This window comes from Sciurus vulgaris (assembly GCF_902686455.1).
Source record: "Sciurus vulgaris genome assembly, chromosome: 5".
Classification (NCBI taxonomy): Eukaryota; Metazoa; Chordata; class Mammalia; order Rodentia; family Sciuridae; genus Sciurus; species Sciurus vulgaris.
Window position 1 is genome coordinate 110,822,292 of NC_136465.1, and position 14,797 is coordinate 110,837,088.

At 41.5% G+C, this 14,797-nt stretch overlaps 1 protein-coding gene across 2 annotated transcripts; it reads right to left on the minus strand.

Moving 5' to 3' along the window:
- Positions 1-1,741: 1,741 nt before the first annotated feature.
- On the minus strand, positions 1,742-10,113 carry ASB8 (ankyrin repeat and SOCS box containing 8). Of its 2 annotated transcripts, none has more exons than XM_079140694.1 (4): positions 9,975-10,113; positions 7,267-7,430; positions 5,742-5,846; positions 1,742-3,533 (listed from the first exon to the last, which is right to left on the minus strand). In XM_079140694.1, exons 2-4 carry the CDS (start codon positions 7,393-7,395, stop codon positions 2,901-2,903), a joined length of 867 nt encoding a protein of 288 aa, XP_078996820.1. In that variant the 5' UTR covers positions 7,396-7,430; positions 9,975-10,113; the 3' UTR covers positions 1,742-2,900. The 2 variants fall into 2 exon arrangements, with proteins under 2 accessions (XP_078996820.1, XP_078996821.1); XM_079140695.1 differs by having other exon boundaries at positions 7,267-7,426; positions 9,975-10,089.
- Between the last annotated feature and the right edge of the window lie 4,684 nt (positions 10,114-14,797).

A 14,797-nucleotide genomic window follows, 5' to 3' on the forward strand; every position in this document is an offset into this window, starting at 1 on the left:
AAATATTCTCTCCAGTTCTTGAAGGGAAGAGAAATTAATAGTAAACATTAATCTCTGGTAGGTATTTTACATGCTATCACTGAATCCTAAAGATAGCTTTATGTAGGGAGTGGTGGAAAGGACACTAGCTGAGGGTGATTAATGTCTTCCAGGTCTTACAGTCTAGCAAAAGTGGGACTGAAATTCAATTGATTTCAAAGCCCGTCACCATTCTCGATAACTCTTCTTCCTTACCATGCTACCTCAAATTCAGAAAACTATCAGAGCTATGAAAATGAAGCAAAATTCCAGTATTCATCAGAACATTTTAAGTGCTGCCATTAATTTATAGGTTGTCTTTCCTATCTTTAATCCTAGAACTGCTTCTTTGAGAAAAATGACGAGGGTAGGGGTGGTTAGGTAGAAAGGTAATTAAAGAAGAAAAATGTCCCCCCCTTTTTTTTTTTTTTGGTGCTGGGGATCGAACCCAGGGCCTTGTGCATGCAAGGCAAGCACTCTACCAACTGAGCTATCTTCCCAGCCCCAAAATGTCCCTTTTTAAAGAGGGAAAAATTTAGGATCATAATATGATCTAAAAAAAAAAAAAAAAAAAAAAAAAAAAAAAACCTGAAAAAGGTAGTGAAGACCACTTAAAAACAAAACCCCAAACCTATTAAATACATGCCACTTCCCCAAAGCTAAAAAGATGTATGAAGTTGTCTTTAAGTAGAGCTGAAACAGAATTTATTAGCCATCAAATACATAGTGATTATAAAGTAACTGAGAAAACAGGTGATGTCTTTTATCACATGGACAAAATATATTTCCTTTCCAGAATATCAAGTGTTTACAAGGTGAAATAAATAGCATCTAGCTGAGTACAGTGGTGCACACATGTAACTCCAGAGGCTTGGGAGGCTGAGGCAGAAGGATTGCAAGTTTGAGGCCAGTCTCAGCCACTTAGTGCCTGGGCAATGTAGGGAGACCCTATCTTAAAATGAAATATAAAAAAAGCTAGGGATGTAACTAAGTGGTTAGGTATCTCTGGGTTCAATTCCTGGTACAATAACTAAACAAATAACATCTAAAGCAGTGATTCATAAATCTAGTGAATAGTAAAATCACCTCGTGTTGCCTTTAAAAACTGAAGACTTGGGCCCATTTTGGACCAGTTAAATTAGTCTCTGGGGGTGGAGCATGGGCCTTGTATTTAAAACATTTCCCTGTGTGACTCTAATTAATAGGTAGGCTGCAGAACCACCGTCTAAAGTGGTGGCTCTCATTCCTGGCAACACACTAGAAGCATCTGAAGAAACCCTAATCCAGCCCTACCCTAGGAGATTCTAAACAACTGGTATGGGGTGAAATCTCAGCATCAAGCTTCTTTGGTGATTTAATGTGTTAATATGCAGCTGAGGTCTTTTTGTTTGTGAGATAGGCAAAGCATTCTACCACTGAGCCACACCCTGCAGTTGGGGTAGAGAACAAAAGCAATGATTTTTTATTTTGGGGCTGGAGGAAGGTATAAGGGAGGAGGATGCTTTTTAAATACTCTGCCCAAGCTCCTGTTCACTCCACCCATGTCCAGGAACACTTGCTGATGAGATAGAAGTTGGGATGGAAACGTATGTTTAAGAGCCAGGCAGTAAAGAATTTTTCATAAATGGGAGGAGGAGGGAGTAGAGGAAAAACAGTGGGAATTTCCAAACTTGCTTGTATAACTATTTATTCTTTTTTTAATGGACAAAAACCACCAACAGCAAATGGACAAAAGCAGGCATACGCTTTCAAATTAGCTGTGTCAGCAGATCCCATTCATTTTGTTTGTAGTTCCCAACCAGCTTAAAAAAAGTTTTTCAAATTCACATATAGGTCATCAAAGATCAATAACAACTTGATCTAGTTTAGGAACATGAAGAGTTTTGTTGAGTAAGTATAGTTCACCAAAACAGATTTTTTTTTTTTGGTACCCCATCTCCAAAGCAGCTCTTCTATGTTCTTTCCCCATTCCCTTCTCAAATCCACTTCCAACCAATGTCTTCTATAGATCAATGAAAAGATAATGGAAAGAAAAATAACTAAGTTTTCAGCAGCATGAGCTTTCCATAGGGAATGAAGAAGTCCCAAGGGGGAAGGCAGCCCAGCCCATCCTCCTGCTACAGCAAACATCTTAGAGGTGCAGGAAATGCCTGCTAAAGCCCAATAGAACAAACTGGCTTTCAGGAAGAGAAGAGCTGTGTTAGAAGAATGGTACAAGACTCTCAGCAGTTCTTAGGACTGCTTAGAACCTGCTATCTCTTCTATGTGGAAAGCAGTAAGATAGCTTTCTGAAATAACATTGCTGAAAAACTATAACCCTGAGGCACACCCATGGAAAGGAAGCAAAAACTGCTCTTTTCTTTAGTGAAAGGAAAGGGAGCCAGGCCTTCTGAATTCTAATCTCACACCATGCGAGGATGGAGTATCTTCATCCTTAGGACACAACTGTTGTTAGCTAGAGTTGTGATTTTCTTAACCTTCTTCACAGATCAATAAGGAAGGGATTCATCTGCAATGTTAAATCATGCCCCCAAAGGAAAACCACATGCATACTGTTTAAATACTTTCCATCTTCCTGGAGAAATTTAGTTGCACTGTTTATTCATTCCCTAAAAGGGAGGGTGGCGGGGAGACCTCTTTTGCAGGGTGCAATATAAAAAGCCAAGTAAGCAAATAAACAGCAAACAAAAGTGAGGGATTTTTTTGGTTGGTTGCTTGGTATGGGGAGGAGGGGCTGTGGAGGTTACTGTTGTGACATGTTGCCTCAAAATCTATTAACCACACAACAGGGACAATGCTTTTCTGTTTTCCATGACAAAGAGACAGTGCTGCAGTACCTCACCCAGAGTCACCTGCATGATGGTGCACAGATCTCCTCCAGGCTATTCTACAAGTAACAAGTATTCTTTCAAAGAAGCCGGCAGTGGGAGGCCCTTCACTGCATCTGGCAAATACTGGAGTCCCAGGCTGCGGCGCACAGCATAGCGAGAGAGTGTTTTTAGAGTTCCTGGGGCTGAGCACAGCACAGTCAGTTTTTCACATAGCTGCTGGTCTTTGGCCACCTCTCGTGGCATGATGCCATTTTTCCTTAATTCAAAGTGTCCAACAGCTCTGTGGAGGAGCTCAAAGCAGGAGTCCTCTTTCTCTGTTCCAAGTCCCCTGACTAGCAGAGCCACCAGGCGGGAGATGGGTGTCTGGCCTTTTAGGTTGATGACTCTGACCTCTGCCCCATAATCAAGAAGGATGCTGACGCTCTCAAGATTTCCCTTCATGGCGGCCCAGCTGAGTGGTGTATCATTGTTGTAATCCAGGGCATTGACTGAGGCCCCACTCTCTAGGAGAGCCCGCACACACTCAGCATTGTTCTTAAAGGCTGCCCAGTGAAGTGGGGTGTCTCTGTTGCCATCCAATGCGTTGGGGTTCGCACCATACTCCAATAGGACCTCCACACAAGCCTCATCTTTCTCTGCTGCATAGTGAAGGGCTGTTCGGTTGTAACCATCAAGGGCATTCACCTGTAAAAAGGGAGGAACTGATTACAGTAGCTAGACTACTGGGGAGAGGAAAGGAGTGCAGCATAGAATCCTGCATACCCCCTGCCCACTACCTTTGCTTACAATGCTCTGAGCAAGGGGTCAACGAGCAATTCCTAGGGAGTCTTGGTGATCACAACGGAGGTGTGACAGAAGCTTAAGAGGAAACAGGAAGGGAACTGCCCCAAAACAACACTATTGTACCTTAACTAGCTGGCTTGCATTATTCAGGATCCTGCTGCAATGTTCATGTCTCTCTTCACTAGGATCTCTACAGTAGAATAAGGAGTAAAATAGGGAAAGAAGTCTAAAACCTTGAGACTTCTCTGAAAGAATTCAGTGGAAAGTTGTTTGAATATACAGTTAAGAGTCCTAGATTTTACTTATCCTGACTCTTCCTCTATTCTGTGGCTAATGGCAACCAGATAGCTTTGCCATGTTCTTTTTTTTAAATATTTTTTTAAAATATTGATCGACTTTTATTTTATTCATTTATTTATATGTGGTGCTGAGAATCGAACCCAATGTCTCACACATGCTAGGCAAGCACTCTACCATTGATCCACAACCCCACTCTGCCAAGTTCTTTAACCATACAGAGAAGCTCAAATGTTAAACTTAAGTCAGCTCTTTGCAAAAATATGCTGTGAGCTAACAAGAAGTCCAGAACAAAGCATGTGGAGGGAAGAACACAAATCTTCCAATGCTGAAAAAAGCAGCTAGCCTAAGCCAAGTGGTGGTATTGCCAGTGACTTGGGAGGCTGAGGCAGGAGGATCATAGGCTCAAAGCCGTCTCAGAACTTAGCAAGACCCTGTCTCAAAATAAATAAAAAATAAAAAGGACTGGAACAGAACTCATTGTTCAAGCTCCCCTGGGTTAAAAGAAAAACAAAACCCAGCAGCTAGCCTGCTGAAAGTCAGGATCACCTATAATTTTTTACTTCAAATTCTCAAAATTATAAATTACATATTATCTTCCACCATAAAATGCAATAAAAGAAAAAATGAAACTTCTAAGTGAGTTCAACTTGTTATTTAGTTAAATCTAATTGCCCCGCCCTGGATTTTTTCACTTTGATAATTGCTATTAATCACTTTAGGATCACTCACAAAGAAACAGGCTTAATCACAAAAGATATAACAATAAGAAGTGGAGCATGGCTGTATGGAGATGAGGATGGCAGGCCTCCCTCTTGGGTTTACTGTCTAGTGTATCTGGGACTGCACAGTGGCTCCATGGTTTGACTGATTCAAATCAGCACCTCAGCATATATATCTTCAAGACTGTTCACAAATAGTCAAAACTGCCCATCTTATTCATTTTAACATGCACTTACTTAGCAATTACTACACGCTGGCATTCCAAATACTTTACAACCTTATACAGAAGATAAAATTTTCATTCCCCCCCTTTTTTTTTGCGGTGCTGAGGATCAAACCCAGGGCCTTGTGCTTGCAAGGCAAGCATTCTACCGACTGAGCTATCTCCCCAGCCCTTCATTCCCTTTTTATAGATGGGGAAACTGAGGCAAAGAAAAGTTAAAGGAATTCGTTCAAGCTGGAATTGATTGAGTTGGAATCTGAACCCATGAAATATGGCTCCAGAATCTATTTTAATTATTCATTATACCATGCTGCTTCATGACAATGCCAAGGGTCTATTTTCAAAACTAATTTTTCATATTTATATTCAGATATGTTAGAAGACAAGAACAAGTTATACTAAAATAAAAATAGTGGGCAAAGATAGCACAAGTAGCACAATCTTGAGGAAGGGATTTCCTTTCTGGATTCTGTCTCAGACTTGCACACATCTGATAGATGGTAGATCTCAAATGGTTGGATTTAATCAGAGTTGAGGGGGCCTCTGCCCTTACAGCTTCTGGACAGTCAACAGGCAGGGAGAGGATTCAACAGAAATAGAAACAATCCCTAGGAGGTAAGCTGGGAGGGCAGAGGGAGATAAGATGTCTTCTTAGAGCCATGAACAGTTTAAATTGAGGAAAAAAGGCAAAGGAATGAAATCCTTGAAATCATTTTATAGATTCACTGTTATATTTTGCTCTAATATTGGCTATGCTACTGTTACTATAAGTTAGAAGATCAGACTGCAAGTGCAAAGAGAAATTCTAAGAAAACGTGAAGCTCCAGTTTTGGTGAATAGTTAATGCGAAGTGTTGAAAACATTACCTCAGCTCCTTTTTCCAGGAGTAACTCCACACAGTCAGCATCTGACACCATACAGGCACAGTGCAGGGGCTTCAGTGTGCCATGGGTACAGTTCACATCTGCTCCCTGTGGGAAGGAGGAAACTTGAGTCAGTGTGCTCAACTCTGGCTCACCCAGTAGGATAAGACGCAGAACTGAGTCTGGGGGAAAAGAGTCCTAACCTTGACTCTATAGAAAATGGTAAAAGTACTACAGGTTCCTGGATTTCATGTCTATTTATTAAATAAATACTGTTAAAATGCCAATGTCCAAACCAAGAGAATCTACCAAAGAGCAAGGAAAGGAACCATGAATTTCTTAGATCAAGTTAGCTAGCCTCTCCACAAGGTAGCCGGCCAAGATAGTTACCTGGACATCATTAAGGGTATAATCTTATGTGTAAAAACTGTGGGAACCTTATTGTCAGGCAGGAAAGTTGGATCAGGAATCCACTTTCTATGGCTACCATGCTCTGATAAAAGTCAGAAAAGTGAGTGAGTCAGAATGAGACCAAAACTGCTATGCTCTCTTTGCCATTCCACAAATGGCACCTTAATGTTACTTTTGTTTTATAATCTTCAAGGTGGCTTCTTGGTCTCAGCATTCTCTGCTACAAATTCCAAATCCAGTGCTTCTATTCCAAATCCCGATGAGATGGAGATGCCAGTCACACCAAAGTTGCTGAATGACTCAGCAGCTGAGCTAGAATTAGAATGTGATAAAGTTCCTACTGCTGAGTCTTTTGCCGAGAACAAGCTAACACTGTAAACTTTCCTTCTGCAACTGTGCCATATAACTCAAAAGCAGCTACAGAGCCCTGAGCTATAAAGGAGGATCCTGACATTCTTAGACTGTTCAGAAGTAACTGGATGCATTTTTCCAGTAACTAAAATAAAATCACTTGGTAACTTCCCTTCAACAGGAGTAATGTATAAAAAGGGTATTAAAGACCTTCTAGGACACTAGTCATGTAGCAGAATTATTAAACAGCAGTGTTAGACATCAGATAAAGTATTTTCTTAATCTATAATGACTATGTATTTTAAGGGTTGGTGTTCTCTACAGAACTAGAACTAGTAGCTGTAGTTAAGATAGAAGGAAAGTGAAACCTCTTCATATAATTATCATAGCCTAGGTATGGAGAAAAGGTTATAAAGATTTGAAAACCACCTCTACTTTGCTCACTTCCTACCACCCTCATTAAAACATGTTTAGAAGACTTCAAACTTGAAGGTTTCTGTGTGCACCATATCCAGACAAAATTGACAGAGAACATGAGACTAAGGTTATCTAGAACACATTTCATGAAGAAACATATCAGAAAAGTAAAAGGGAAAAGGCCAGAAAACCAAAACAGGAAAATACATTTTAATGATCAAATTAATACATTTAACACTGTAAGAAATCCTTGTGATCTTGTGCTAAATCAAAGCTGCAAATCAGGTTTATCAGAAAATTTCCCACTTTACCTCCCAAAGGACTGTCGTGTCAATAACAGCACACTCACCCCTCTGATGAGGTCCTCTACATTATCGTGTGGGAAGGAACGGATGGCAGCGATTGTTCGGATTAAACGCTCTGAGAGAGAGTATTTGCTCTGAATGCTCTGCATAATATACCACATACTGGAACTCATCAAGACTCAGAGTGTGTTCACATGCTCCAAACTGCCTGAAACAAAGAAGTTTTAGGCATATACAGTATCACTGAGCATACCTGTCCTTAGGGTTAAGTGTTCTCTGAGGCCTTCCCAATTCTAAAAGCAGATGTCAAGGAGATAAGTGATTAAGACCATCTTTTTTGGTAATCACAGTGAACTAAATTGTTAACAGGTGCTAAGGTTCTGAGTAAACCTAGATGCAAGTGCTCTAACTCTGACCTAGTCTCTGACCTAGTCTAGCACAAGATTTCCCTAAGAGGGTCTATAGTATGACTCCCATAAGCTCTGTGGTTTACAAACAAGGCTAGTTAAGGAGTGGGATTTCTGAAGGCTGAAGATACCACAAAACACTATTTTCCTCCTCTGAATTTCTGTTATTTTAAATTTATTATCAAAACACATCTTACGCTATTTATGACATTAGACTTGCTAGGTATACTTATGTACATATTGTTTATCCATCTAAATTGTAAACACCTGGAAGGCAAGGACCTTGTCCTCTTCTTTTTTGCCTGTGTAAGCGAGTCACAGAATCTAACAAAATGTAGCTATTTAATAAATATCAATTGGTTGACTGACTAAAGGGTATGTAAGTGCTTGCTACCTATGAGAAGAGAAGGAGAAGACTATGAAACAAATACATCTGTATTAACACTGATAAGGCATCTGTGAAATATTTTCAAATGTCTGTAGCAGAGAGAAAAGTAAATAGTTGAGGTAACATTCTAAAATAGTGAAGAAAGCATAACTACTCTGAAGTCATCAATATAAAATTAAAAGAATCAAAATTCACAACAATAAAATATACCTTCAGTTTTAGCAAAATGAAGAAATTTAAAATGAATTAAAAATTTAAGAACTTTTCTATCATTGATAACTGAGAAATAGACTTGGGCAAATATATGTTGAAACCACAATATGGCAGAGAATTCCAGGATGGAAGATGAAAACAAGGCAATATACTCCAATTCAACTATGATAAAAGTTTTGACTATGTATGAGGTGACAGCTAGGGAACATTTAATATTATACAATAAGGTGATGCATTTCCATGCAAAAGTACATATCAAAAACTGTAGATAAAATATAATATGCAATATCAACTCTTCTCATATAACTGCTTAGGAATCCATACTTATATTAGTGCTCTTAATAAGCATACTTAATCTGTGCTCTGGGCGCTACAGCTTATTAGAACATAAACTTCTTAGGATAAAGATAGTTGCTTTTTTTCAACGGTGCTTGGCACATAGAAAGGCCTCAATAAATACTTGTTGAATTGAGGTAAAGGTTATTACTTCAGATTCTAATAAATTCAGTAATGAAGCATATTAATGTACATGATGACTATTAAGTGAAAATTATTTTGTTCATTTCATAATATATTAAATTCTTGTTTTTTGTGATTGAGTATCCGTTTGTACTTTAAACAATACATTATAAACTCTACTAGTTTCTTTCTGTGAATCAGTAGCTCTTTATATCTGTTAAAAAATATAGAGAGCTGGTAGTATAGCTCAGTTGGTAGAGCACATGTTTAGCATTTGCAAGGCCCTGGATTCAATCCCCAGCATTCATGTATGCCTGTGTTTACACACATATACACACACGCACGCACTCAAACTCCTCACAGACAAGGAACTGTATCACAAGGATCTGTATTGTATACTTCTTTGAAGCAAAGAAAAATGAAAGAAAGGGGCAGAGGTGATTTGAGTAGGAGATTTCAAGAATAGAGCAAAAGACAGCACTGAAGAGTGGGGCTTGGACTGAAATGGTTCTGTTTACAGTACGTGGGCCATGATAGTCTGATGAAAGAAAACCCTGCAATCATTTTCGGGGCGCTCTTGGACTCCATGCTATGAACTCCTCTAAAAAGAACAGGTCTAGTGGTCCTCTCCTGCCGCCTCGAAGCGCCACGTATAGGAGAGAAACTTCAGGGCAGATTGATAACATTCACCATCCAAACCCATCCTCTTTCCGGTGCAGTTTGAGCTTCTGCTAGAGCCGAAAGGATTCCTAACCCCGCCCCCCCGTTTTCTTTTGCGAAGGGATCTAGAGAAAACGCCACAGGATATATGTATTTAGTTATTTGAGAAGTTAAAAGCAAAGTGGAACAGAGGAGGCACTCAAAAACCTCAAAAGCTCTGTTGCTCCGGAGGCCTGGTCCTCCGCCCCTCGCGGAGACGCTGGGAGGGGCCGGAGGCGCCCCCAACCCCACTGCATCTGCTGCAGGAGAGCTCGTGGCAGCTTCGTCTCGCAAAGGCTGGGGAGCTAAGGCAAGGGCGCAAAATGCAAGAACGCGCTGCCCAACAGATCGCAGCAATTCCCGCAGGCCTCCCGGTGCGGGTTCTAAACCAGAGTAGCGCAATCTGTGCCCTGGGCGCCCCAGACACCGACCAACCCCCACCCGGATCTTCCCCAAGGCCTGGAACTATGGCTCAGCCGCGAGGGCTCCCGGACTTCGAGCGGGAGTGGAGGAAGCGTTACTGGGAGTGCTGTGCCAGACTAGGAGAGCTGGCTGCAGACCTCCCCGCACCGACGTTCGCACTCACCGAACCGCGGGTCCGAGCTGGGTCGGGAAAGCCGCTGTCAAGGTGTGCCCCGGAAGCAGAAGCTGTAGGCAGCGGGCCCGTGGGTTTACAGGACAGGAAGACCCAGTGGGAGGACGCCTGCGCGCTAGCCAGTGTCAGGAAGCCGGATGCGCCTGCGCAGAGTCGTGAAGCCGCCACCGTCCTACCCAGGCCGGTTAGCCGGTTACATCTACCTTTGCCCAGAGGCTTAGAGCGTAAACTCAATCTCGTGTTGTCCGGCACAGCCCAGGGTCTCGGGTCTAGGATCTGCGGTGGGAAAGAAGCTACTAACCTTGGCTCTCAGGCCGGTTCTGTCTATCTGCGCCAGCTTGGACCAGGCCAGCAGGGGCCCGCCTCACCACACGGTCGGGATGCCACTGTCTGCTTCTGAGATCCGGCCTGGGCACCTCATCCCCTGCTTTTGTCCACTAAGTCCGTACCGATTCAGATGCTTAGGAGACCAAACTGACAGGAGTGTCTTTGGGAAACAGAATATCTTGAAGTATTACTCAGGATGTTGGAATGAGTCTGTGCTGCATAGAACCTTGGTGGATCTCGTCCATCCTCTTTCAAACTGAGCTATACCGGAGATAAAGTCAACTACCAAGAGGTGTAGTATTCCGAATGTTGAGAACTAAAAAAATCTGTAAAAGCAGATTATAAACAACTCTCTTCAGAGACTGACAGCTTTTGTGCTTTCTACATAAAGCACAGCTGCATATGGTGGTACCCGAACAGAGTGAAGTAAACCACACAGACAGCCTGTTTAACCATGTGTCCACCACCTACTCTCCAAGCTTGTTCCACGCAAGAAAATCTAACCGGTAAAGATTAAAGCAGATTGCAAGCAGTTCATGTGTATCAGTGAGGGGATAGTGAACTGAAAACTCAGGATCTGTGTCCAGTGAATCTTCTGAGTTCCAACTCAAAGGGATTTTTGCCACGCAGGAATGTGTCCCTCACTCCCTATCACCACCCCATGTTGAGATTGTCCAATTTTTCAAAAGAAGGCAAAATCTAGATTTTTATAAAGAAAAGTGAATTCTCTCAAATTGCAAATGCTGGTGACTTTTTTTTTTTTAATCATTTTTTGGAGGGAAAAGGGAAATACTGGGTAACCCTATTGACCAAATTATATTGTTATAGTGTGTGGTACAAATATGTAACAACAAATCCCACCATTATGTTTAATTATAATCCACCAATTTTAAAAATGGAAAAAAAGAGAATGATTTTTAAAAGCAGGCAACATTCAGTTTTCAAGTCACCTCTTCCAAACTCTGGATTAAAGACTATTTTGGTCATTGGCAACTCTGTCCTTAAAGAGCTGTAGGGTAGTCCTCTGAATGAGAGGGGTCTGGAGGGTTAAATTGTAGTTACATATTAACTACATTCTTTTAATTTAATTAGTAGGTTTGGGAAAGCCTGCAGAAACCCTAGTGAAATTCCACAGAGGCTAGAACTCCTTACCCCATTTCACAAGTCATTCTGTTATTTGTTAGAATTCAAAATATGGTAAACAGTTTGCGTATGTACCTGTTGTTTCTAAGATAGAAATCTACATTAGAGTTCAAAAGAATATTAAACCTCTAAACACAGGGAGTAGATATACTTGAATGAGTGGCAATCCAAAGTGAGGGAATGCATTTTTTCCTGACCACCAGCAGGGAAAGTCACAGGAAAATTGAAGACACTTAAGTTTTATCCAGGTCTAACATCACTTCAATCAATGCCTTTCAAATTAACATTCCTATGTCTAGAATTGTGTGACTCACATGAATAGCCCAATGATATATTTTCTTCTGATCCACTTGGATCTTCTTTGGAAGGAATATAATAAATTCTACCCCGTGATGATATAGGCCCAGGTCTTGATACTTTTTTTCCAGGTCTAATAAGGTGATACGCCACTTGTCTCCACCCATTAGTCTCCCAAAATGGAGCACCAGCGTCACAAAATTGACCTATTGAAAGGTTGATGGCTACCTCTCTGGTGGTTATCATATTAAGTCTAGCTTTGGTGAGGCCAGTGCTCTGTCTGAGAATCCATTGTAAAACAAAAGGAGGTCCCAACCTGTACGCAGAAGAGATGGTAGAGTCAAAGTATCCAGAAAACGGAAGTCCTCCTCCTGAAGCTGGCATCCAACCCTCCTCTAAGGTTGTGTGTCTTGGCAGCTCTTGTTCAATGACATATGCCAACCAGAGTGGTAGAAAGAATATGAGCCCAGAGTATCAGCTCTGAGATTGGTTAGTTATTTTATTCCATTTTTCTGGATATTAATTTTCTCATTTGTAAAATGAGAATGTTGGCTGAAATTATCTCTAAATATTCTTCTATAAATTTCTATAAATTCTGACTTTACCTAATTTCAAAGCAAAATTTCATGCTTTCAAAACGTTTAAATACAAATACCTGTAGGACTATACTCTTTTAATAGGACTGTATATTATATTAATGGGAATGTGAGTGTTTAATTATGAGAGACTATCTTGGTTGATAAGTGATAAAGCATACAAATTCTGAGAAACCATCAGTGTTTTATAAATGTAAGAATGACCTTAGTCTTTCAGGAAGTGATAAAGTGTCTCTGAGAATCCACTGCACAATGAAAGTTAGTTGCAGTTTCATCCATTCACCAAACATTTACGGAGCACCTTTGTTCCAGGCTCTGTGCTCAGCTGTGCAGGTAAGATGGAGATGGAGAGACATGATGACATGATTCCCCTTCCTTCCTTCCTTCCTTCCTTCCTTCCTTCCTTCCTTCCTTCCTTCCTTCCTTCCTTCCTTCCTTCCTTCCTTCCTTCCTTCCTTCCTTCCTTCCTTCCTTCCTTCCTTCCTTCCTTCCTTCCTTCCTTCCTTCCTTCCTTCCTTCCTTCCTTCCTTCCTTCCTTCCTTCCTTCCTTCCTTCCTTCCTTCCTTCCTTCCTTCCTTCCTTCCTTCCTTCCTTCCTTCCTTCCTTCCTTCCTTCCTTCCTTCCTTCCTTCCTTCCTTCCTTCCTTCCTTCCTTCCTTCCTTCCTTCCTTCCTTCCTTCCTTCCTTCCTTCCTTCCTTCCTTCCTTCCTTCCTTCCTTCCTTCCTTCCTTCCTTCCTTCCTTCCTTCCTTCCTTCCTTCCTTCCTTCCTTCCTTCCTTCCTTCCTTCCTTCCTTCCTTCCTTCCTTCCTTCCTTCCTTCCTTCCTTCCTTCCTTCCTTCCTTCCTTCCTTCCTTCCTTCCTTCCTTCCTTCCTTCCTTCCTTCCTTCCTTCCTTCCTTCCTTCTTCCTTTCTCAGGACTTCATACATGCTGGGCAAGTGCTCTACCACTGTGCTATACCCCTTTTAATTTTATTTTGAGACAGGGTCTTGTTAAGCTGCCCAGACTGGCCTTGAACTTGAAATCCTGTCTCTGCCTTTCAAGTTGCTGGATTACAGACATGCCATATCAACCAGCTCAATTCCTTATTAGCAAGATTTGGGAGACAGATAAGAACATTGTCAATTGCAATTAAAGATGACTACTTCAACAAGGATTTTATGCACAAAATCATTGTTGAACAGTTCTACTTTATGATGAGATCAAGAGACTATAGGGAGGGAAAATTGTGAAGAGGTTTCTTGGGGAGAAACTCGGTTGTGCTTTTGGGTTCCCACATTCCTGCCCCAACCCCCAGAGGGAAGGGAATTGCTGGAGCCTCCTTCTCCTCTCTCAAACCTAAGAGGGACTTTTGTGGGACCAGAGAGCTTGGAAATTGTTCTCTGTATTTGTAAAATAGAGAACTACACTGACTCTTGCCTATAAGCTAAAGAAGGCTTTAGCCACAGAGTAGAGGTGGGATCACCCAGATCAGCAGGGTCAACGAATTTGTGAATTTTACTCTGGACCAAATATGGGTAACATAAAAGGCAGACAATATGGGGTTGCCTTGGTCTATTCAAAAGTGCTGTCTAGAGTTATGAAAGGGTCTAGTATCCAGAAGCTAGAGATGAACATGGTAATCCCAGAATCCACAGTTTGTCACAGGTCACTACTTGCATCTGTCTAGGCCGAAGGGACTCAAGTAAGAGGTCTTTGATGATGGGAATCTTAAAGAACCTTTAAAAGCCTTCTAGAAAGAAGAATCAAGGCAGGCACATGCCTGTAATCCCAGCAACTGAGAGGCTGAAACAGAAGAATCTCAAGTTCAAGGTCAACCTTAGCAATTTATTGAGGCCCTAAGCAATTCAGTGAGATCCTGTCCCAAAAAATAAGAAAGGGCTGGAGATGTAGCTCAGTGGTAAAGCACCCTTGGGTTAAATTCTCAGAACCCGCCCCACCCCCCAAAAAAAGGATAAAAAGAAAGAAGAATCTGCTGATTATGGTGGCACATGCCTATAATTTCAGTGACTTGAGAGTCTATGGCAGGAATATCACAGGTTCAAAATCAGCCTCAGCAACTTATTGATACCCTAAGCAACAACAAAAAACAACAAAAGGGTTAGGAATGTAGTTCAGAGGTAAAGTGCTCAGTACTGCAAGGAAAGGGGAGGGGGTTGCTGCTCTAACCATTGACTAGATACAGACCTAGCAGAGAACTGTGCTAGCCCTCAGCTGTCCTGTCTCCTCCCACTTTTACACCAGTGGATCAAATAACGGTTAGCTAATATGCGGAAGGTAAGTTGAGGAGAAAGCCAAAGGCATGCAGCCACCTGCCACAACCCTATGAGAGGGAGGGAGAGAGCAACCTTAGAATGCAAGTGCCTTAGAATGAAGACTGAAGATTGGTTACCATTTTAGATGGGAAACATTCTAATTACTAAATATAGACTATCTTTCTTAATTTAAAGTAA